At 34.5% G+C, this 24,964-nt stretch overlaps 3 protein-coding genes across 6 annotated transcripts; 2 read left to right on the plus strand and 1 right to left on the minus strand.

Moving 5' to 3' along the window:
- Window positions 1-1,646: 1,646 nt before the first annotated feature.
- On the plus strand, window positions 1,647-2,750 carry LOC110685961 (protein YIPF5 homolog). The gene has a single exon (XM_021862512.1). The coding sequence runs from the start codon at window positions 1,749-1,751 to the stop codon at window positions 2,532-2,534; it is 786 nt and encodes a 261-aa protein (XP_021718204.1). The 5' UTR covers window positions 1,647-1,748; the 3' UTR covers window positions 2,535-2,750.
- A 4,070-nt stretch (window positions 2,751-6,820) lies between these two features.
- Window positions 6,821-8,262, plus strand: LOC110685617 (eukaryotic translation initiation factor 2 subunit beta-like). Its single transcript, XM_021862162.1, has 2 exons — window positions 6,821-6,949; window positions 7,546-8,262. The coding sequence occupies exon 2, from the start codon at window positions 7,591-7,593 to the stop codon at window positions 8,107-8,109; it is 519 nt and encodes a 172-aa protein (XP_021717854.1). The 5' UTR covers window positions 6,821-6,949; window positions 7,546-7,590; the 3' UTR covers window positions 8,110-8,262.
- A 2,086-nt stretch (window positions 8,263-10,348) lies between these two features.
- LOC110685962 (protein ALP1-like) lies at window positions 10,349-15,472 on the minus strand. Of its 4 annotated transcripts, none has more exons than XM_021862514.1 (4): window positions 13,322-13,547; window positions 12,758-13,235; window positions 12,030-12,369; window positions 10,349-11,333 (listed from the first exon to the last, which is right to left on the minus strand). In XM_021862514.1, coding segments are annotated over exons 2-4 (1,065 nt in total). In that variant the 5' UTR covers window positions 12,760-13,235; window positions 13,322-13,547; the 3' UTR covers window positions 10,349-10,610. The 4 variants fall into 4 exon arrangements, with proteins under 4 accessions (XP_021718206.1, XP_021718208.1, XP_021718207.1 ...); XM_021862516.1 differs by having other exon boundaries at window positions 10,349-10,991; window positions 11,049-11,333; window positions 12,758-13,547; XM_021862515.1 differs by lacking the exons at window positions 12,758-13,235; window positions 13,322-13,547 and adding an exon at window positions 15,257-15,472.
- Window positions 15,473-24,964: the final 9,492 nt, after the last annotated feature.

A 24,964-nucleotide genomic window follows, 5' to 3' on the forward strand; every position in this document is an offset into this window, starting at 1 on the left:
ACAAGTTTGTAAGGAACTCGTAAACCGTTCATGGATCATTAAAGGCAACCACGAAAAGGGACAAACCAAAAGTCAACAACAATTTGATCCATGAAGGTTAAACCCCATTCATAATCCATGAGATTACTAACTCCATAGTGGCCCTGAACCATAACTAGATATTCAGGGATGATGGTACGGATTGAGTCATGAACCCAATTTCGCTCGTATTGGCCTCTACTCGATTCATATAGCGACATGTATTATTTGCAAATTAAAAGACATACAAACAAGATTCAATTCGCTCCAAACTAATTAATCTAAGTCAGTTAAATGTTTAATGCTCACATAAATCTAATTATTGTGATCACTTGAATTAAACAACAAGATTACTGGGAACCTAAACCGGTTGTCGAAAATATCTTATTAGGCGTGATTTTCAATTACACATTCCCAATTAAACATGCAATATAGGTGATTAAAAAAAATAAATACAAATCATATAAAATAAATAAGCATGCATAAAAATTATTGGAAGCAACTCAATAATAATTAGAGAAACGAATTAAACATCCTAAACGTGATACTAAACAATTATTAATAAAATCCTAGGCATGATACCAACAAGGTTAATATAACGCCTAAACATGATACTAACAATTAAAAATAAAACCCCTAAACATGATGGTAGCAAGAATAAATATCGTAGAATAAATTAAACAAAGGAATAAATAAATCTACTTACTTTGATTGCAAAACCTTGTAACTAAGTCATAAATAAACGGTTAGTAAACTTCAATAAAATATATAAATCGAAATAAACTAATTTAAATTAAAGAAAACAAATTAAATTGAGTTTAGACTGAAACCATCAGGTTTATGGTCAACCTTTCACGCCGTAGACCGCCAATAGAGTTTCGGGTGAAGTATTGATGTATAGGAGCACTCGGAGGAGGAATTTTGAAAGATTATGAGAGAGATTGGGAGATTTAGAGCATGAGGGAATATGCGAGCAAAAAACGGTGTCCGTAACCCACGACAGGCCATGGTATTTATAGAAAAATAAACGGAAAAAGATAAAAATTAAATCGTCTAAATCAAAAAGATCATCGCGCCAGCTCCGGATCATCATGTGGCAATGGTTACGTCGCGTGACGATGGACATCGACGCAACGAAACCCGCTGCGACGCGATGCAAACGTCGCCATACGCTAAATTTCAACTTTTTGAGTTTTAGTAAAACTAGTCTTTGTATGTCACGGTTTATAAAAATTCATCCTTTTTAATACATTTTTGAACGCGTTTAGACCTTCAGAAGTTTATTTCAAACTCAAATTACTTTATAATTTAGATTATTTTTAGAAAATTGAGTTAGAAAATAAGAATAAGAATAAAAATAGGAATCAAGATTAAAACAAATGGATTGGGCTTAAGATTAAAATAAATGTGGGCTAGAAAAGTTAGATTAAATGGATTTTAAAATAAAATTAAGTACTCCTTTATTATACTACTAAACCAGAACCAAATGGGAAAAAAAGGGCTTCCCTCGTCGTCGGATTTCGACTTGGGGACATATTTAGGTGTCTATAGTAGGTAATAGTGTAATAGGTAATGAAAATTATTACCCACCTTACTAAATTACCTAACTGCCCCTGGAATACATATCTCAGATAGTCAGATTCTCAGTTAAACATTAGGCTATTCCGAATTCCGAAACTCTTTTTCATACACCTCTCTCTCTCCTCTTTCTAGATCCGACCACCACCAAAATGCCGAAAGAATTCACAATCCCGCCGGTAAACTTCCCGTCGTCCGGCCCATCTCCGGCGACCGCCACCCCGAACCCTAACATGCTCCACCAACGCCAAGTCCCCACCGCACCATTCCAACCCCAACGCCCCCCTTCCTCCATCCCTTTCATGTCCTTCGACATCGGATCCGCCACCGCCTCCTCCTCCTCCTCCTCCGCCTTCCCACCACCGCACCTCCGCCACGACATCCCCTCCTCCTCCTCCTCCGGCGGCCTCTTTTCCGACGAACCCCCTCTCCTTGAAGAACTCGAGATCAACCCCTCCTTAATCTGGCGCAAAACTCGCTCTTTACTCAACCCTTTTCGTGTCAACTCATCTCTCCATTCAGACCCCGATCTTTCTGGACCCTTCTTGTACTACATCGCTTTTGGGTTGTTTCAATTACTCGCTGGGAAAGTTCAATTTGGTGTGATTTTGGGTTGGATTGCGATTTCTTCGATTTTTCTTTACATGATCTTGAATTTTCTTGCTGGGAGAAATGGGAATTTGGATCTTTATCGTTGTGTTAGTGTTGTTGGGTATTGTTTGATGCCTATTGTTATCTACTCTGCGGCTTCGTTGTTTCTTCCTCCTACTGGAACTACAGCTGGGTTTGTTGTTGCGGCGGTTTTCGTGATCTGGGCTACTAGGGTTTGCTCTCGGCTTTTGTCGGTCGATGAATTGGGCGCTTCGGAACATCGTGGGTTGATTGCTTATCCTTGTTTCTTGATTTATTGTCTCTTTTCTATGCTTGTTATGTTTTGATTAACTCTACTATTGAATATTATTAGTAGATATATTAATTAATTTGGTTGTTGATGTTATATCGAATTTTGGTATCGGAATACAACAATGTATGGCTTTTTAGTATCGCTTTTGTTATCTAGTAAATGGATATCATCACACTAGTGCTAAATTATTACCGATTCTTTTGTTGATTATGTTTCAGATTGGTTGAGAATTGAAGAAACTTTCGTTGTAGATTGATCGTTTTACTCTTTTGCTTGGGTTGCATTGCTGTTTATTTGCTGTGTAAATATTTGATTGTGTGAGTAAATCATATGAGTGAACATTGTGTATAAACAAGAATCAATCCCTCAGTTTATTTCTTCAATTTATGATTATTGGAAAGTGTTGTTTATCATCGATTTTCTGTGTTGCACTTTCTCATTGCATAAATTGCACTCATGAACTCTTGCCAAGTTGTTGGTGATGGGTTACAATTGTGTTATACAGCCATGCGGTATACCCTGCTTAGCCACCTTCATTCTCTCTATTTTTCTTCTATTACCTGTTTGTACAAAAGTCCGGATCCATGCATACTCTCAACTCTCAGGGTAGATGGATTATCTTTATCCTAGCAATACTTATGCGCAAATAAATTATCAGGAAATAGTTTAAAATGGGATGGTACTCAACTGTGATATTGCATAATATAGCTACGAGTACTAGAAACTGAAATAGTTAAAGATGCTGTTGTGAACCTCTCTCTGCTTTTATAGCAATACTAGTGGATCTGTTTCCCGCTCTCTGCTTTGTACTTGAGGGATTAACTCTACTTTTGAATATTATTATTATTATTAGATACTATATCAATTAATTTGGTTGTTGCTGTTATATCGAATTTTGGTATTGGAATACAACAATGTATGACTTTGTAGTATCTATTTTGTTATGTAGTAACTAGATATTATCATACTAGTGTTAAATTGTTATCGATTCTTTGGTGGATTATGTTTCTAATTGGTTGAGAATTGAAAAAACTTTTATTGTAGATTGATCGTTTTACTCATTTGCTTGGGTTGCATTGCTGTTTATTAGGTGTGTAGTTTCGTTGTAGATTGATCGTTTTAATAATTGGGCGGAGTAGACTACTCATGATCCACAGTATCATGGTTTTCACGTCCGAAGAGGTAGTATTAGTTATTTGTACATTATGCTTGAATTATTATACTTGAATGTAGTATTATACTTGAATTAAGTATTATACTTGAATTATTATCCCAAGTGGTAACCTGAAACATATACTTGAATTATTATTATATGACTAATATGAGGGGTAATGTTATGTATCTGCATACAAGACTTGTTTCTGATTCTGAACTTTCATTTGAAAAGAGAAATTGGCTGATGAAATGAAACTATGAAAGTGCAATTTATCCTTTATGTGCAGAAGGTTTATGACAAATCTGCTTTTTGAAGTGGAATTTTATGAGTTGAGTTTTTGATGGGGTATAATGTAATCTTCAGAGTTATAAATTGTGGTGCAATATGGGTTTTGATACCCATTGTTATCAAAGATTTATTGTTTGCTGTCCGTTGATTTCTTTCCTACGCCTTCTGTATCTCTGATTGGAACTACAGTTGGGTTTGTTGTTGCTGCATTTCTGTGTGATCTGGGCGACTAGGTTTGCTCTTAGGTTTTGGTGTTTGGGCATCTGAATGTCTTGGGTTGATTGATTACCCTTGTTTCTTACTGATTGTCTCTTTAATATATTTTAAATTCCTTGAATACTCTACTACTAGTTAAAATTTTGGGGGAGGGGATATTGGAGAATTATATAGATTCTTATTTTGGTTGATGTTTTGGAATTTTGATAGTGTAAAAAATGTCTGACTTAATAGTTAAGCGAATTGTGTCTCTTACATTAATGCTAGTTTCAATTTTGTTTGAATGGGAATCTTTCCCCATTGATTTTATGGTTCTATTTTGGATTTTTGGTATCAATTTGGCTGAGAAGTTCAGCATTGTCTAAGGGTTTTTTTTTTTTTTTTTTTTTTTTTTTTTTTTTTTATAAATTGATTAAGAAACTACGGGTAGCATTCAGTCTCATATGATGTTAAATGGTATGCAAAGTAGCATTCAGTCCCATATTCTTGTTTTTGTTGATAGTAAAATTTTCGGATTAATATGGTGCAAGCTCTGAATTCTGTGGGATTGAATGTATGCATTCGGTCCATAAGACCTATACCAATTCTTTTTCTTGTGGAACTATGAAAAGAATATTGTTACAGAGTACTACTTACTGTGGAGTAGGACTTCTAACTATGCTGTTTTATAAAACAGCTGAATGTTTACTCGATTGAATGATCTAGGGGTTGAAATTCTGTAGTCTGGATGTTGTTGAAAGGATCAAAAACTGTATATGCTTCTTATGCTCTTTGTAATTTGAGACATTCTAAAAATCTGCAAAAGTCTGGACTTTTTATTTTTGAGAAGCTGTCGGCTTTACAAAACTTCACTCTGCAGACGGCAGAGTGATAAGGATAGAGGTCTTCTCCCAAAGTAACCTTATTGTAGATTGTAATGGAATTATTATTGAATTTAATGGAGCATTTGGTATTAACGTTTCTTGACCTTCTCCATCTATCTACCTTTCATCCGTTTATTTCCAAATGCAACATCATGTGATGGAAAAATATCGATAGTAGGCTAATGATTTGATGAAAGACCCTAGCCAAACTTTGTTCTTTTGATTTGTTTCCCCCCGCTTGGTTGGGGTTATTCATCAAAGGGAATGAGAATCAATAACCCTCATTTCCTTTGTTGTTGTTTGTTAGACCTTTTTTTTTCATTCCCTTTACCCTCTTCATTCCCCCAAATCCTTCCAAGTTCATTCTCCACCCTCCTAGGTATTTCCATTTCATTCCTTAGCAACCACAACACTACCATACCACCTCCCTCATACCTACCCACACCATTGGAAACCCAACCACCGCACCGCTACCTCTCCCCCAACCCTCGCCGCCCCCAAAAAGCCCTCCTTGATCTCCCCCACCCGTCAAAAACCTAAAAAACCCTCCCTTCCCCGTAAAAAATCGGCTGACACTGGTGGGGGTGGGGGAGTGTCGACCGATTTTACAGGAGGGTTTTTTAGGTTTTTGCGAGGGTGGAGAAAGGGTTTAGATGGACGTGATTGCTGGCAAGGGGCGGGGGAGGTGAGGGGAGGGGAGGGGAGGTGCGGCGAGGGGTGGCTGGAAATGGTGGGAAAGTAGAAAATAGGTGGTGGTGGTGGGGTGGTCGAAGAAGGTTTTTTTGTTTCCCTTTGTTCTTTAAAACAAACAACATAGTAAATTTAGAGGTTTTTCATTATGTTCTCTTTTTTTCCCTTTGTTCATTCCATTCCGTTTATCCCGTGCAAACCAAACGATCCCTAATTATAAAAAATTATTAGCCCTTGTGTAAATTGTACCGTATATTTTTTTGATGCAGTGTAATTTTCAGGGGGCGTTTGGGGTTATTGTGGTTTTTTGTTTTTAATTTATTTAAACAAAAATTAAACAAAACCACGTTTGGCTACATCGCTTAAAAAAATAAAATCTGAATAGTTTTTACAAGACTGCAACGGAATAGAGGAAACCACCAAAAGATGTTTTATAGTATTGGTTTTTGAAAACCCTCATTCCCCGCATATTCCCAATGTCTAATAGGGATGTACCGTATATTTTTTAGCGGTTTGGTTTGGTTTACAATTTATAAAAATACGGTTTGGTTTCGAATTTTTTGTGAATACGTTTTTTGGTTTAGTTTTTCAAAAATTATAAACCAAACCAAACCGTAAACCAATAAACCGTATTTTAATATTTTTATAATTAATAAATAAAAAAATTAGTTATTATATATTATAAAAAAGAAATTTAAAAAAAAATTTAAAAAAAAACATGAAAAATCAAAATACAACTATACGGTCAGTACTCAATAGGTCATATTTTGGTCTCAGCCTCCCACCTTGAGGAATACTTTTGTTACTCGTAATGACATTTTGGAAAATAATGTGATGTTTTTCACTAATGGGAATCGCCTATCAGTTTTGGGTGGACCTCTTTACTCTTGACACATACCCCATGAGGTTCCTCACAGTGAGGAACATGGAATTACTCGTATCATTTGACAATTTTTAAGGAAAAAATATCATCTCATCATAAACCGCAAACCAAACCGCACCAAACCGTATTATTATGGTTTGGTTTGGTTAAACCAGACCATGTTCAGCCCTTATGTCTAATACGAGCAAGCAAAATATCTATTATTCTCATCTCTTTAACGTTATCAATCTTATCATCCTAGAGAACGTACTATCGACGACGGTGGGGCTGAGAAGTCGATCATTGGAAATATCTGTTATTCTCGTCGGAGCGGTAAAGATGACGGCAAGCAAAGCTCTGCAATTACTAGTGCGGTAATAACATGTTTTACATTCTTATGTTTTCCATCATAGGGCTGCTGAATTTTTTTTGATGTTAGCCTTCCATTGCCGTTGAATTTGCCGACTAATCAACCCTTTCTTTTTGTTTTCACAATCCTCCTCTTTTCTGTTAAATGTTAATTATTTATGTTAATTTGAGTTTATATGTCAATTTTAAGCCCAAAAGGAAGGGATAAATACGGTAGTAGTAGCAAATGTTGATCGGTGATGATTGTACTGTGGATGTGATAAGAAAACAATGATGGCGGCCATCCTTGTGTTTCGTATATATGTATTTATATTTTTTTAATAATTAGGAGGAATAGAGGATATTACAAAGTACTTGGTAATGTTGGTATTATTTTAGGAAATAGTCTAATTAGATTCCTTGTAGAGTTAGATTAGCATATTTGCTAACCGTATTACTTGCCTTGCTTACCAAGATGTTGTACCCTATATATTTAGCTTTAGAGACCATTATTCAACTCATCCCAATTCTGAAAAACCCTACCAATCCATTCAAACAACTCAAAAATAACACCAGAGTTATGGACAAGAATAGTCTTGCTGATAGTGTAGAACCATTGAAGGTTAGTAAGAAGAAAAAGAAGAGAGTCGCCAAGTCGGAGAATGCAATGGATAGCAATGAAGAGGAGCAAGTCATCAGAAGTTCCCAGGAGGATACTGGCAACGGAGATTATCAGTATGAAGAGCTTTTAGAAAGAATTTACTTGGGCGGGTTTAGTGACAGGCAGAAGACGGTTATGAAGCTGCCAGTCCCACTGGTGGCGCGTCAAGGCTCCAAAAAGACAGTTCATGTCAATTTCATGGATTTCTGCAAGATTATGCACAGGGATCCGAAATATCTTGCAAGTTTTATGGAGATGGAACTGGCTACAACTTTGTCTTTGGATGAGAAACAGCGGTTGGTGGTTAATGGAAGGTTTGCTCCGAAACACTTTGAAGCGTTACTGAGAAGATATGCCATGGATTATGTTATCTGTCATGGTTGTAAGAGTTCTGACACGAATTTTTCGAAAGAAAATCGTATCATGTTTCTCAGATGCGAGCAGTGTGGTTCTGCGCGATCAGTTCTTCCTGTCAAACAACCGGTATTTCATGCTTGTACAGGTCGTAAAAAGGTTGGGGCATGAGTTAAATTAGCCTCAATAATTTCAATTCAAATCTCTTATCTATAGGAAATTTTATACAGGAGTGTTATCTTTTGAAAATAATAATAAAATTTTCCTTGCATCTTTTATAAATATTTTGATGGTATTTATCTCAGATATGATGTAATTTCAAACGTTTTACATATGATTTTGTGAGGATAGGTGCAAGAATCAAAAGCTATACGCCTATATCTAACAAAGTAGAACATTGTTACAAATTGTAATTATAGTAATCTAGATCCAGGTGCGAAGAACCCCGGAGGTGACTGCAATGAGCAGAAATCTCACTCACTGGCCTAAGGGTGTGTTCTGTTTACCAGGTTTTACTTATTAAAACTTATTAGTCCTTATGAGAACTTATAGGGTCTAATATGTAAGCGCAATGCTAATAGAGTAATAGCCAATGTAATTGTGATTATAGCAGTCTAATTTCAACTGGCGCAAAAGAGAGAAATCAGTTAATTAGGATTGTCGTGCCATGGTTTCCTTCTCTATCACTCACAAATCAAACATATATCCAATGTAATTGGTCTGCTCCACAATGCCATATGTATGCATACTTACCTAGAGTTGTTTGATTTTGCTACAACTTTGATGAACCTTAAAATGAAGTTTATGTTGGCCTTTTGTCTTATCACCACCTCCAGCCACCTTCATTCTCTCTATTATTGTCTTATCCTTATAACAGATTCATGTTAGCCGACCCCAAATTATTTTGGGACTAAGGCTTTGTTGTTGTTGTTGTTGTTATTGACCTGTTTATACAAAAGTCCGAATCCAAGCATACTCTCAAGGTATATGGATGATCCTTTCTCCAGGCAAGAGCTATACTTATGCGCATCTCAAACAAATTATCAGGAGATAGTTTTAAATGGGATGGTACTCAACTGTGATATTGCATAATATAGTTACGAGTAAGTGAAATAGTTAAAGATGCTGTTGTGAACCTCTCTCTGCATTTAAAGCGAAACTAGTGGATCTGTTTCCCGCTCTCTGCTATGTACTTTAAGGATTGTAGAAAGGTTCCTGAGATGAAACGATTTCTTTTTGTTTATGCATAAGATGCAACCCATGCCCTCTGTGAGCGTACTAGCATAGTTGACAGAAGGCTTAATCAGAGTTGAATCTAGCAAAGCTGCATTTCACATAATCTTCCTTCTTGATACCTGTGAAATTTATCTCTGACGATGTTGTATGGAAGGGTCCAGTTTCACAAGTGACATTTATCAGTTTTTAAGCCTATATTAACCCTTTAAACCACATTAACTACAGATCCTTAAATTTTCATAGGAATTTTGTTTCACTGATACGGTGATACCTCTGTCTCTTTCTAAGTTTTCCATATATAAAGGACTTCTTTGGGATGTCCCATATTAAGTGTTACACAATAGTTTATTAAGCTTTTCCTCTCTATAATTTCTCTATAGCTGAGCCACACATCCACCTTTTTCTTTGTACTTTTCACTCAGCCATTTTTCAACACTTTTAAGGGGCGGAGGGAGTGAATGCTGTAATTCATGCCCCGAAAGACCTTCCAGGGACCCGAGTCACCTGACAAATCTCAACATCAATTTGTTAACCAAAATCTGGCCTTCTTGAGCTGTTGAATGATGTCTAGTAGCATAAACAACACACTTAATCCAACGAATTCTGTCCTAAACATATGGTATAAGTTAACCAGTCAAATCTAGGACAATGTTGGTGCGTCTGTAGAAAGTTGGAAGCAGACTTTCCAAAACCGTGAATGGATGTAATGTTATTCCTGATATGACATTGAACTCTGGTATTGACGGAATGCTCATGCACTGATGCACAAGAGATCCTATCGTTGCGTTGTGATCTCTTTGGTTGATCATGTTTCTTCTAAATTGTTACTTGTTTATTCCGTGTACATAAATCTGGTGATTTACTGCTATGTTTCTGGTTGCCTAAGCTCATTAATGTGACAGTGGGCACAAGCACACAACACTTCAGATTTGCATTGCAGCCTTGCAGGTGTCAGTATTTTCTAATCTGAGATACATCTATGGCTGCCATTGAACTTAGGGGGTGTTTGGTATGGAGTTAATATAGGAAATGGAATGGAAATAAATTAGGAGGGGAAAGGGTAACAAATAGTGTTACCCTTAGTAGTTGTTTGGTACATCAAAGGAAACGGAAACAATTATCACCATTCCGTTTCCTTTTGTTTGGTATAACAAACGGAAACGAAAAATAAGAATGAATAATACAATATTGTCTATGCTCATATTTTACGGGTAAAAAAATAAAAAAATAACCTAGATAAAAATATTGTCTATGCTACATATTTTACGGTTAAAAAAAAACAATATATATATACAAAGCAAAGTTGGCACTCATTAATTATCCAAACATTGACTAATAATATGTCCATCATTATATGAATAATCCCAACACATAACTTGTATTGCTCAAGTTGCAAATGTTCAACAAAAAAACAAAGACATGACAACAATCAAATGCTACTTCTTCTTAAGAAGATCAATTGCATATTGTTTTTTCATGTTAAATGGTGCTTGATAGAAGATACGAAGCTTATGTTCTTCCGCCATGAGAATAGTAGCAACCTCTAAAGCTTTGGATGGAGAAATGCCATCTAACTTCATCACCTCATCCAATACCTTGTTCACCTTTTCATCCATCCTTTGCTCCCTTTCTTCCGCTTTAGACCATGCACTAGCCATAGTCCCGAGATTAACATTGATATTTTCAAATATCTTCCCAAAATTGTTGGAAACATCATGGAGAGAGGCCACCAAATCATCATCATCATTCCTACACAAACTCTTCAAATTTACCTTGTTCTTTCCTTTCACCTTAACCTCCTTTGCCTTTATAGAGCGTTTTCCAAATTGAGTAGTAGAATCACTTGCGGAAGAATGAATTGTAGAAGCCTTCACTTTTGCCATTTTTGAAGGAGTTATATGATCATCCTCTATCTTCACGGGGCGTTTTCCGGATTGACTTGTAGAAGAATAAGTGTCCGAATTAGTAGAATTCACATCATCTTCTTCATCACTCTCGACAATCAATGGTTGCTTATCAATCTCTTGATCAATACCTTCTATGGCATCAACGAATGACTCACTTACATCTCCAGTAGCTTTATCTTTTGCATATATTTCTGCTAGAGTTTCATAATGAACGAATGGAACTCCATACAACCCCTTAGCTTTCTTATGAGTCTGCCATATAAGAGAATGTAAAATTAAGCACTAATTCTCATATAAAGTACAACCGAAACACTACTCCCTTCACTGCAAGAGATAGGACAAAATTCAGGAATAAATCTAAGAAAACCAGCCAAAACCAATTGACACCAATATTAGCTAAAAAGTCACCTACAAACATACACCAACCAGGAAACCAAAACAAATGCTCCTGAAATCACAGCCTGCAACAAAAGACAGAGTAGCCACACTGACATATACCAGCAGGCAGACTCACAGACAACACAACAGTAACAGCATAAGGACAACAGCCACCAACAAGCAACAAGACCGACCACAAAAAACAAAGCATAATCAACAAACAACAGTCTGAACCAACAACAATAACCTGATGGCACCAACAGCTTAGAGTTTGCAAAAGCAACTTGAAAACATGGATACTAATCATACTAATCATACTATACTTGCTGTCTAAATTTTCTTCTAAATTATAGCTAGTATAGCATGTCAGGTGAGTATATAGTTTTCGAAAAACTCAGAACACAGATTTAGATGAATGGTCAGAAAGCCAGTTCTGTTACACAGATTTAGATGAATGGTCATCTGCTGGTAATAATACTGATTTGTTTCTCACTATGTCAAGATTTCAAGATACATTCACAAAGTTAGTATGAAACTAAGAAGGTTAGTGTAATAAATAGCAGTTCATACCTTCACCCATTCATCGTACACGGCCTTGTCTACTTGCAACAATTTCTGTTCAGCATCCCATCCAAATCCTGAGGTGGATAGCATTTCTGCAAATGCACTATATTTCTCCGACCAATTCTTGATCCTCGACTCAATGTGGGGAACCGCTCTCAAGCCACAATTAGGAAGTACACCATTGATCATCTCTTCCAATTTATTCATGTAACCATTCTTAAACCCATTATCACACTTCCACTTCGGATCGCAACTCAACTCATGCAAATATCTTATTAGAACCGCATCTTCTTCATACGTCCAATACCTTTTATTTTTACCTCTTCCTCGATTGCTAGTCTCCATCCTAAACAAATTGTAGATTAGAAAATTAGGCCAAAGTTAGAAAATGATCCTATAAAATATAATTACTGCCTGTAAGCAAGTAATTTAAGCCAAATCCAGTCAACAACCTCAAAACTTCTCTTTGACTAAAAGAAAAAAGGTACATAACAAAGAGCAGCATAAAAGAAAAACACTCAAAATCAGTTTAAAAAAATAGAACATCCCCTTGACACAGAACAGATCAAGGCATAATTCATGAGCAAACAAATTAAGAGGCAGGACAATAAAACAGGTATAATTCCAATTTCAGAGTACAATATGCTAATGGTAAGCTTATTAAACAAAAATAATCTAAAAGAAAATGCCACAAGCAGATATATGAAGAAACATATATTAAAGAAAAAGCATACATTGTTTGCTATTGACCATGTCTACCTCTCGCCCTCCAATCATTAAACATATCTTGGGCTAATTTATTTCTAAAATTGGTCCAATGATCCGAAGTAGCAACACTTGTAATAAATTCCCTTTCATCATCGGAATCACTTTCGGAATCATCATCGGATTCATTCAATTCATCTTCGTTTATATCATCCGTAGGCATGAATTTTCTAATTAGATTATGCAATAAGCAACAAGCCATCACGATATGCCCATGAGTTCTAATAGGAAAAAATGAAGGACTTCTAAGAATACTCCATCTTCCTTTAAGCAGGCCAAAACATCTCTCAATCACATTTCGCGCCCTAGCATGTTTCATGTTATAGAACTCCTCGGCACTTTCGGGTTGTTGATCCGTCCATTCTTTTAAATGGTATCTTTGACCTCTATATGGAGCAAGAAAGCCCTCACAATTCGTATATCCCGCATCAACCAAATAATAATTACCTTCAAAGTTATTAAAGAAACGGATTACTACCTACCAAAACTAACAAAACTTATACACTCACAAAAGAATGATGAGCTTCACTTACCTCGAGGTACCCTAAAACCGTTTGGTCTAGAGAGAGCATTGCGAAGTACACGCATATCATGGGCCGAACCTTCCCAACTAGGAAGAACATAAATAAATTGCATATTGGGTGCACAAACACCCAATACATTCATAGCAATTGTTCCTTTTCTTGTTCTATACTTTGGTCGTTCTTGTGAAGGCACATTTACATTAATGTAAGTCCCATCTAATGCCCCTAAACAATTCTACAAAAATACGAAAAATATTACTTACAAACAAGCAAAAATAAGAAAATCCTAGCAAAGGGCTTAGAAAAAACCAATAACTTGAAAGATTTCCACCTTTCATCTTCACAATCATCCGATATTGGCGTGGGATTGTAAAGTAGTACTTCATGGAACTTGAGAAAAGCCCTTAAACAAAGGTGAAATTGTCGGCTCACGGTTTCTCCACTTCTAAAGAAATATTGTCCAATAGACCTATTCTTCTTATGGTGAGCCAACGTGTATAAAAACATGCTACGATCTCTTGAAGCGACATGTTTTTTGTTCCACTTAAACCCCCAATATCTCTAAGCATCTCACAAATAATATTGAAAGTTCTTCTATTAACGCGAAGCTCACTCTTGCATTTCACATCACTCTCTCTATAAAGCCCTCTCAAAACTAACATTCGTAGCAATTTTTTGTTTCTTTTCCTTTCTTTTAATTGAACACCCCTTATTGTAACACCACACATCATATGCCACATCCAATACATCATCAAAATAATAATAACCATTGAAATAACTAGTTGTATTTGTTTTAGCTTTTTCTTCCTTATGGAACGCATAAGTCGAGGCATTGTAGAAACCTTGAAAAACCAGTCCAAAAAATATACAATAGTATCAATATACACTTTCACAAACATCAGTGACTAGAAAATAATTTCTAAAAAAACAACCACATGATCCTAACACAAGCAATGGCAAAATAACACAAGACATAACAATAATAAAAGTGCTACTTTGCTACATGACTTTCTGGTCAGATTGTTAGCAATTCTAGCAAAACAAAGCACATAATGCTTAACACAAGCAATAATTGATATCAACCATATAAACAACACTTCGTATGACTGACAGTTTTAGACAAAGTCTTGGTGTACACAGCTTATGCATAAAATATGTTATGATAATCAAAAAAGACAGCTAACTAGGTTCCCAGAACCACACATTAGCTTTCGCCACATTCAATCTCCAGCACAATTAACGGGCATATAATTACTACCATACCAGTCAATTACGGCAAGCAAACTATATGACCTTTCAAAACGTCAAACAACTATTGCTAAATTTGCTATACTAACCCCACCAGCCACAAGAACATATAGATCACGTTATCACAAAATCTATATACCATTATACGCCAACAATCCATTACTCAAAAGCGTCGTAAAGTGCAAGTGCAAAGACCGAACCAAGTCCCTACGCAAGATCAACAATGAATCTTACAAGATTTCATAATCTGTTAAAAGAACAACCATTCAATTGTAGCAAAGAATTAAACACAAATTTGAACTGCAACCAATTAAACACGAGATAGAATGTAGATTAGGACTAGTTCACCTAAAATTGGTGAACAAAAGAGGTAAAAGAGCAATCATTCAATTTGAACTACTGTAAAATTGTTTTCGCCTTGATATGGTGAATAAATAGCAATATATACAATCTAATTTAGCAGAAAATCGAAATTGATATCAACCACCCTAGAAATTGATATCATATTAACCCTAAAAATTAAACGAGAGAAATGACAGATAATTATAAAATCGAAATTATGGAAATTAAATAGCAATCCATGTATTTTGAGATATAAAATCAAAATACAAACAATCAGAATGAAAATATATACAAATTCAACACATAATCAAAATCTAGGGTTTTTTTTCAACAAAAAAAATGAGAGAAACAAACCTGAGATTGAGGATTCTTGTTGATTTGAAGTAGATAATTGAAAAAAAGTGAGCGAAATTTGGAGAATCGCTATGATCTTAAGAGAATTATCAGGAAAATTGTAGAAAAAATTTGGGAATTTCTGATGAAAATGTCGAAATAGATGAGAGATGAGAGAGAAAACTTTGTTTTCTTGTGTTAAAGTCCGGAAACGTTATTTGTTTCCTCAAACTTTACTCTGGAAACAAAATAACGGAAACGGTTAGAGGCAAGAAACGGTTTTTGTTTCTTTTGCCATTAAACAAACACATTGTAAGGGAAACGGTAATTGATTCCGTTTCCAACTCTACCAAAAACCCATACCAAACACCCCCTTAGTGTGCAAACTGAGCATGATCTGTTAGCCGAGTTGTTAGTACATTTTGTTTACTTCTATATACAAATTCTTATATACACCTAGGGATCTAATGTACACTGTAACCTTACAACTCTTCCCATCAATTAACTTTTAAGTTTTACCTTCCCTAATTCAAATACCAATTTCACCTATTTCTAAACAATTCCGGATACCCCTTGTGAAACAACGACCTAGGTGTTACTTGGACTAGGCACGGGAGAATCCGATCGTATACGACGTATATTATTTTTGTATTACTTAACAATGTGCAATTGAAAAAATTTCTTATTCAAATGTCCAAGTACCTTAGAGTTTTATTTATATATCCAAATATTATGAATTCTAGTTCACAGAAGTATTAAAACAATAACATTAGAAAAATAATAAACCTCCTAATTTTTGTCTAGTGATTGAATGAGTATATATATAAAAGGGCTCCACTTCTAAGACCAAGCCGACTTACAATTTCTGTTTGGGGTCCAAAAATAGTCCTTCTTGGACCGGTCGTTAAATGGCCCAGTGCCAAAGGCCTAACGATCCATGTGCCAAAGACGTCATTGAAAACAAATCAAGCCTAAGCACATGTATGTGCCAGCCCAAGTGTGTCAAAGGGCACACTTGACATCCCAAACAAGGTATAAATACCCCAACATTCACCAAGCAAAGGTATCTACAAACACTTTCACATTAATTACATTTGCATAGTACTGAATTTTCTCCTTGAACTTCAATCCCACGTATTGACTTAGGCATCGGAGGGGTTTCTTCAGACACACTCCAGAGCCAGTTAACGGACTTTTCTGTGCAGGTGACTTCGACTCAACTACTCTCGGTCTGAATCAGTTTTCAACCCACATAAATAAAGGTTAAAGTTTTGACCACATTGTTTTATCCGAAACAATTTATATTCTCTAAGTAACACGCAAATCCATTGCACTAAAACAACTAACAACTCCTATTGCTTTAACTAGTAGGAGTGTAGGACCACAGGCAGACCTTCAGTGAGGCTCCCAAGGGCGCGGCCCCTGAAAGCTTTTTGAAAAAAAAAATATTGGACTGTACGACAAAGAAACCCAAAACAAGAAAATCAACCCAACTACCACATAAGCTTTAAATATACTTGTATAAAATAAGAAGTGTAGGTATTATTAAAAGATAGAGTTTCTTTTAACAATTTGACAACTAATAATGATAAAGTGAGCCACTTTACCATTTTATTATTACTGACTCTCCTCTCTATATCCCTATGAGCATGCAACACTACTGCAAGTGCTTAATTCATGTCTCCATACAATTAAAAAAAATGGTGAATGATTGTCAATTCATGTTATCAAAATTTACTCAATATATGGTATTGAAATTCTTTAGTTATGTTAAAAAAATGATTTTTTCCATCCTTTTAACACTTAAATAAAACTTTATACAAAAAACTATGTATACCATATATAAGGTCAAACACTACAAATCATAAATGATAATAAACGGATATATTAATTGTGCAATTGAGTCAATTTATCATTTTTTTTTCTTGTTTATAAGATAATTGCTTGATACGAAGTATTAAATTCAATTTATATAATATTTGTGAAATGCTATGAGGAATAATAGAACTTGTTAAAAATTTCGACCCCTAATAGAAAATGTTTCAAGATCCGCCACTGTGTAGGACACACGTAGTTAACGCACATATATATCTCTTCGTCCTTCTTCTTAGTCCTCCATTCTGTTTGTGTTTCTTTCAATGTGCTACATTTTGGTCCTTTTTTATTGCCCACCGCCATACTCGCTGAATTAACAATGCACAAGATTAGGTAGGAACTTAAGAAAGTGGCAAAGAAATTACATTCACGTCTTACGATAAATACAATTGATAAGTATGTACTATGTAATAATAATAATAATAATAATAATAATAATAATAATAATAATTATTCATGGGAAGTGGTCAACTATGTCATACAAAATGAGAAAATGGGGCTGCAAAGAGTTGAAAGTGATATCATTATTTATTTATATTAATATAAAAATATGTTAGCGTCATCTTTAGCATGTCTTATAGCACACCTATTGGTTGACTCAACCAACTACAAACTGTAATCTCCTTGAGGATGAAATTAGACAAAACGACGTGTTGACAATTTCTTATGTTTTGACTGCCTTTTTTTTTTCAAAACCTACTGAATAACTAACGTATAGATTAGTATGTAGAAATTTTCTAATTTAAGTTGTAATATGACCAAGCTCAAGATATGATGATTTATGGACTCGATCTAGTTTTATAAGTTAAGCATGTTAGTGATGAAATAGACTATCAGTAGAAAATTTTATACGCAGCCAATTTTTTAGTTGAAAAGACAAAATGTAATTGATAATGAAAAATTTAGTATTTTAATTCACACACTACTTTGAAATATTTTAACTGTCATAACCCAAATTACTAAACAATTTATCTCTTCTTTCCAAAGCTATATGAGTTTAAGATATACTTCATGTATAATCATTTTGCATGAATAAAATTTTAATTTAGGAACAACCTATGCAATATATTTTCCGATTGTGAAGTTGTTCATCTGATTTTAAATTATATGTTTCTATTAATTAATCACTCATATAATCATATTAAGTGGGTGCTTCACTACAAAAACCATGTGTTTTAATTAGTGACATCAATCATTTTTTTTGCTTGTAAACAAATTGCCCTATTATTTGATTAAAAGTTAATTAACAATGTGAAACTTGCATGCACATACATAGTCGTGTTAATTCCCCTTCACTCTGTTCCTCTTCTTCTACCTTTTTTTGTTTTTTTTTTTGGGAGTGGAGGACCATGTAATGATGCAAGCTAAATAATTCGCGTATAAACTAAATAAGGCATCTCAATTCTAATTGAGTATGTTATCACAATTAAGATACTACTTTTAGTAAACATTAGAAGAATATAGTGGTCATTTAAAAATATTACATTTTTTTTTGTAATGTAATGTGCTACATTAAGAAATAAAAAGTATAAATATCATTCACACTTCTTGAATTCTTATATTTTAAAACTAAAAAGGAACTAATTTAATTTACGTTATTGATGACCTTTACATTAATTAAACCTCAAAGGACCTACAAATTTTTGAGTACATATTTCCTAGAAGTTTCTTATAAATTTAACTTTGCTTTATGATTATAATTAAGCTAAGCAAACATGTTTCCTTCCACCGAACTTTGAATATTTCTTATTGTTGTTTTTGTATAGATAACTACTAAACCACTAATTTGACCAAGTTTTATGCATACTTAACTGTATGTTACCAACCCAATAATTAGTAGGCCTTTGTGCATTAAATTAACGTACCAAAATCATAGTTTAAATCATCCCTTATATATATACAGTTACTATACTCTTTTCTATATATTCTTTTAATTTAGACATTGATCATATCAACTCTTCTATATTCACATAAACATACATACAATGGTTCGTCCATTTCCTTACCCTATAACAGACCATTTCCAATCCATCCCCTTGAGCATAGGTATTTTCGTGTCCGTATTTGCTCTCGTTGCTCTATGTGCAAGACGCGGCACCACTAGATCTCCAAGGTCATCGAGTAGGTACGGCAACAACAACAATCTATACGAGGAAAAGGCCGCAAAGAAAACATCCAATGCTTCTACGACGATAAGTTTCAAGACACCACCAAGGTCTCCCTTGGCCACCCCTAAGAAACTCTTGTCAAACATAAGCAACATCAAGACGTACAATAAAAACAACGATGATCGTAAGGAAATTGACCTTAAGGTAGGTGATCAAAAGGAAGGTTTCGGCGAAGGAGGGTTGTGGCAAAAGGAAATTCTAATGGGAGAAAAATGTCAACCTCTTGAATTTTCAGGGGTGATATATTATGATAACTATGGTAACAAAATCTCGCAACCTCCGAGGTCGCCTAGAGCTAGCGTTGCTAGTAGTTGGCAAGGGAGCATGTCATCATTTGCGGCTTCAAGTCGATCTAGCTCGGACACTAATAATTAACTAGACTAAGTCGGAAAAGATTAGAGGTATTTTTGTTGTATGTACAAATTAAATTCTCTATGTGAATTTTCTCAAAGATTGATATAGATGATCAAAGTGAAAAATATGTCAAATTTTTTCTAAGACATGTTGATTGAATGACTATTATAATTGGTGTATGAGGTAGGATTATAATCATCTTTTAATGAACTTGGTTTCGATCAATTTTTTTTTTTTTCTCCTTTGGCTTACAATTCAATTTTCTAGTATTTAATAACAATGGACTTTTTGGTACGGAGTATGTAACACATCTTGATTAAGTTTTTTTTTTTTTTTTTTTTTTTTTTGGTTCATATGAGCCACTAGGGCGGGGATGAGAATCGATCCCAGGATTACCTGGAACCGGGAGGAAAGCTCTTACCAACTGAGCTACCCCTCACTCTCACATCTTGATTAAGTTAATAATAATGAAAATATTTGCGGGTCTTAACATTCTTGTGTTTGGGTGCGACTACTTTTTGATATTGGTGTGATTGGTTGGCTTTTAAGTGAGAACTTCAATTTGGAACGCCTCTATGTTGGTTCTTCACTTCTTCTAGGTGTGCTTGTAAAGTTGTAATATGGTATTGATGTTATTAGACTTGTGAATTGGCTTGATCGAGTGAGGCTTAAATGAGATTATTTTCGAGTTTATTTGGTATCATGGGTCGATATGTATCACGGGTCAAATAGTATAACCCTAATATATATATATAGCCGGTCATCCTTTAGTCAGCCTAATGAATTCAAGTAAATTTCTTTTACATTTGAAGTTCTTAAATAAGTAGTTTTCAAGCTAAGTTTTTCTTTGTAATTTTTATCCTATAAAACTTTACTTGACAAAATCCACCCCATTGATTAGACAAACACAATGCAAATTGTAATTTGTGAAGAAAGGTAGTTCCATACTTCCGTGCCAAGAGAAACGGTCCAACCGTAGAATTATAAAAATTGGCCTATTTTGGCCTTACACATTGTAGTAAATCGTAGTTAAGCCATTAACGACGACGACCAAAAAAAAAAAAGAAAAAAACTAGCAATCTTATATTTTATTGTTACGGTTTTTTCACCATATAGCTTTGAGTTTTTTGTTTATTCACCATATACCCCTGAAATTTTTCAAATCCATCATATACTTCTGAATTGTTAAAAAAAATTCACCATATACCCCTAATGACAACAAGCTGAGTGGAATTTGGTTAATATTAAACCATCTTAGATCTCTCCCCCCCCCATCCCTGAAACCATTCATCTCCTTTCTCCAACCCCTGAAACTACTCCAAATCTTCATAACCATATCTGTGTGATTGCTTTTGAGGATGGAAAACGAAAATTAGGCTGGTTTTGGGAGTTGGAAAAAGGAATGTGGATGGTTTCGGAGGTAGGGGACAATCTAACTATGAACATGATATTTCATTTCAATCTAAAGACATAGTACCATGAAAAACAATTAAACCTCACATTCTACAAAATTAAAGATAGAATAGCAAGTCAACAATATCATAAGTAAGAATGAGTATTATGGTTTTAAAATTCGTAATTTGTAGCTTATAAACCAATCAAATAATCAATACATAACTATAGTAGAAAATGCAATGACAGTATGGAATTTAAAAGCATAAATGTTACCTAGATGTCAAACTAATCTCCATCATTTTTTTAATTATTTTTTATTTTGTTTTTTAAAAAACTTCTTTTAGTTCTTTAGATTGATATTGCTACTGTGAAAAAAATGAGTGGGATACAAAGAATTGCTTCCCATCTAAAAGAAAGATTATAGTAGGGCCAGTATGACTATAACAGAGGAAGATTATATAAAGAATCATCTAAGGAAAGATTATAGTAGGACTGTATAGTAGGAGGCATGAGAAAATTAAAGAAACATAGAAAGAAAAGGATACACATTGGTTATTGTACAAAAGATTGACATATTTCATATATTCATGTGTGACTATAACAAAGGGACTTGAGAATGTCTTTCAAAAAAAAAAAAAAAAAAACCAAAGGGACTTGAGAAAGTGATTAGCAACAGAAATCTATAATCATATACACTCATAAAACAAAAATAAAAAACCAAACATATAAAACCGATGAAGTTGAGTAATTAACCAAACAAAAATATAGAACTGCCAATGATATGACTACATAATCAATATATAAAACCGATTATGAGTAATTAACCAAACATAAAATATGAAATTGAGTAATTAACCAAACATATAAAACCGGTGATATGACTATATGATCAATATAGAATTGCCAGGAGGAAAGCCATAAGCATTATTGGAGGTTGGACTGGAATTAACACAGATTATGAGTGGTTTTCATTTTTTAGGGACGGGAAGCAGTTGTAGGAGGAAAGGATCGTGCGTGGGAAAATTTGAATAATGTCCATTAAGAGCAAGATTAGCCCTAGGTCTTAAGACTATAGGTGACATCATCAATTTCTAATTTTGTGATCTTAAGATAAGACTTTATTTTTTTTCATGCATTTATGAAGGTTGGTCTTAACATAATCTGAAGTGGAGTCTTGAAAATTCAAGACTCAACTTAACACTCAATTAATTTTATTTTTTTTTAAAAAAAAACTTTAATAATTTGATTTATATATTAAAAAAAAAATATGAGTTTGAGGGATAAAGAGATAAACTGATCAAGTCTTAAGGAGTTTTAACATAATTATAAATTAAAAAACTAATTAATTTTAAACTAATAACTGACGTGGCAATGGATTTAAACATTAAGACAAGACTGCACTAATCTTGCTCTAATATTTTTTTTTTTTAATTTGAAGGTTTTTATTTTGTATATGAGGAAGGATGAAGCTAGAAATATGGGCAGTTTTTAAAAATTTGGTAGTTATGGAGTATCAATTTTTTTAAGCAGTTATTGTATTTAATTTTATTTTTTAAAAAAAAAAAATTCTGGGTAGTTATTATAATTTTTTTAACAAATATTTTTCTTGAAAATAAGTATTTTTTTAAAGGGCATTTTTGGAAAGGGAAAATTCCCAACCAAAAATTATAGAGGCATAGAAAAAAGATTATTTTCAAGAAAAAATAACATAGTAATTTATAATACCTTCATTGTAATCTTCTCGTACTACAAAATAGTTGTCGGAATAAATTCAACTATAGAGGCATTGAAAAAAGGAAAATTTGTCAAAAATAAGTCGACCTTTACGCGGTTATCTCAAAATAAGACAACTTTTTGTTAACTAAAAATAAGTCAACCTTTATAGAATATTTTCTCAAAATGAGTCATGACCCGTTGATTTTGGGGTTAACAGATTGTTTAGGTTATGTATGCCACATGTTATAAGATGATTGGTTAATTAATTAAAATTTTAACTAATATTTAACTTTGAAAAAAAAAAAAAAAAAAAAACTCCTTCCCCCAATCCGCCAACCGTTGAAAAACCCCCCACCTTCCCACGCCGACTAATCACTCCAGCCATGCCACCGCCAATCATCCCTCCAGCCACCGTCGATCCCTTTCTCTTTCTCCCTGCCCACCGTCGCACGGCCTGTGCTCCTCCCCTTTCTCTATTTTTACGAAATTCTAGGTGGGGGGGTTTTTTTTTTCTGGTTCAGGTGGATGTGGTGGGTTTCGGTGGTTAGGGTTGGGTTTCGGGGTAGATATGGTGATGTTTTGGTGGTTAGGGTGGAATTTGAGGTAGGTGTGGTGGTTTTAGGTGGGTTTCGGTGTGGGGTCTGGGTTTCGGCCGACGAATGTCGGCGATTAGGGAGGGGGAAAAGTAAGAGGTCGATGGGGAGAAAGGGGTCTGGCTTGTGCTCAAGGAGGGCAAGAGAAAGTGGTCCCGTGCGCTGGCCGGGAGGGCTGGGATTGAAAAAGGATCGAGGTGAGGGAGGTCGTGTGCGGTGGCCGGTCGGGGGGGTGGGGTGGGGGACTGGTCGGTATAGGGTTTTTTTTTTTAAATTTTAATTATTAATTAATTAAAATAAATAATTTTTAATCATAAAATATTAAAGAAAGTGACTTGTTTAATAGGTTGTAGGTCATTTGACTTATTTAAAGAAAATACCCCTTAAAAATTAACTTATTCTTAGTTAATTAAAAAGGATGACTTATTTTGAGTTTATCACGCAAAGATTGACTTATTCTTGACAAATTTTCTAGAAAAAAAAAATAGCTCATACATTATTGTAATTTATATACCATTGATAAAAATTAAACAAAAGTGGGGTTGAATTGTGGAGTATTATTTATTGTACTTTAACTACCTCCATTTTATATTACTTGTAATTTTTGTCAAAAATGGATGCTACATTTTGTTTGCAACAAATGTTTTATTTTCTTTTTAGATTGTCATTTCTCTCTATCTATCTCCTCATCACACGCATTCAAATTTCTCTCTCTCTATTTTACACTCACAAATAAATTTTGTTTAGGAGTCTTTGCGTCCTCTAAAGTTGCAAATATTATGAAATGAAAGTAGTATTTATTTTGGCAAAGGACAGATTATCTTTATTTAAACAAAGTTATGCACTATGACTCAATTTGATGCATTGCATATAAGTTATATCCCAGAAACAGGTGGGCCATTATTGGGCTATGCCAAATATTGGACTATATGGCCACTTAAAGAGAACCAAGTCCTTTTTTAGTTATTGGACTAAAATAGCATTACATGGCATTGGCTGGGCTGCCATGAGGTCCAATCAGGCATGTCACGGATATGTCCCAACCTAGCACGAGCCCTCCATAAGCCTATCACAAGTCACGACACAAGAGGCATGCTGGTGAGCCATAAGTCGTGTATAGACATCTTTTATTTTGACACAAGCCCAACACAAGCACAACATGTAGGCCCAGTTATTTTGAACCAATTTACAAATAATATACTTCCTCTGTTTCATAATACTTGGCACAATTTTCATTTTCGTCCGTCTCAGAATACTTGACACGTTACTAAATATGAAATGGAATCCCTAATAAAAAAATATTTTACTATACTCTCTTTAGGACCACAACCGCAAAACTCAATTAAACCCCACATTTTTCTCTCTCCTTACTACCCCCAATTGTTGTTTTCTTACAATATAGAAATACAAAAGAAAATCTTTATACAATAAACAAATGTTTTTAATGGATCCACTTATAGTGTTCTTAAACTACGTGTCCACCCTAACATTTCAAGTATTGTGGGACGGAGAAAGTAAGATATTTAGAGGGTCTATATGCACCGTTCAACCACTTCAACACAATAGCACATGTGGGTCTAGCCATGCATGGGCTTTGTTTATAAAATATTGTCAAGAGTCCAATATGA

Source organism: Chenopodium quinoa, unplaced genomic scaffold (assembly GCF_001683475.1).
Source record: "Chenopodium quinoa cultivar QQ74 unplaced genomic scaffold, ASM168347v1, whole genome shotgun sequence".
Classification (NCBI taxonomy): domain Eukaryota; kingdom Viridiplantae; phylum Streptophyta; class Magnoliopsida; order Caryophyllales; family Amaranthaceae; genus Chenopodium; species Chenopodium quinoa.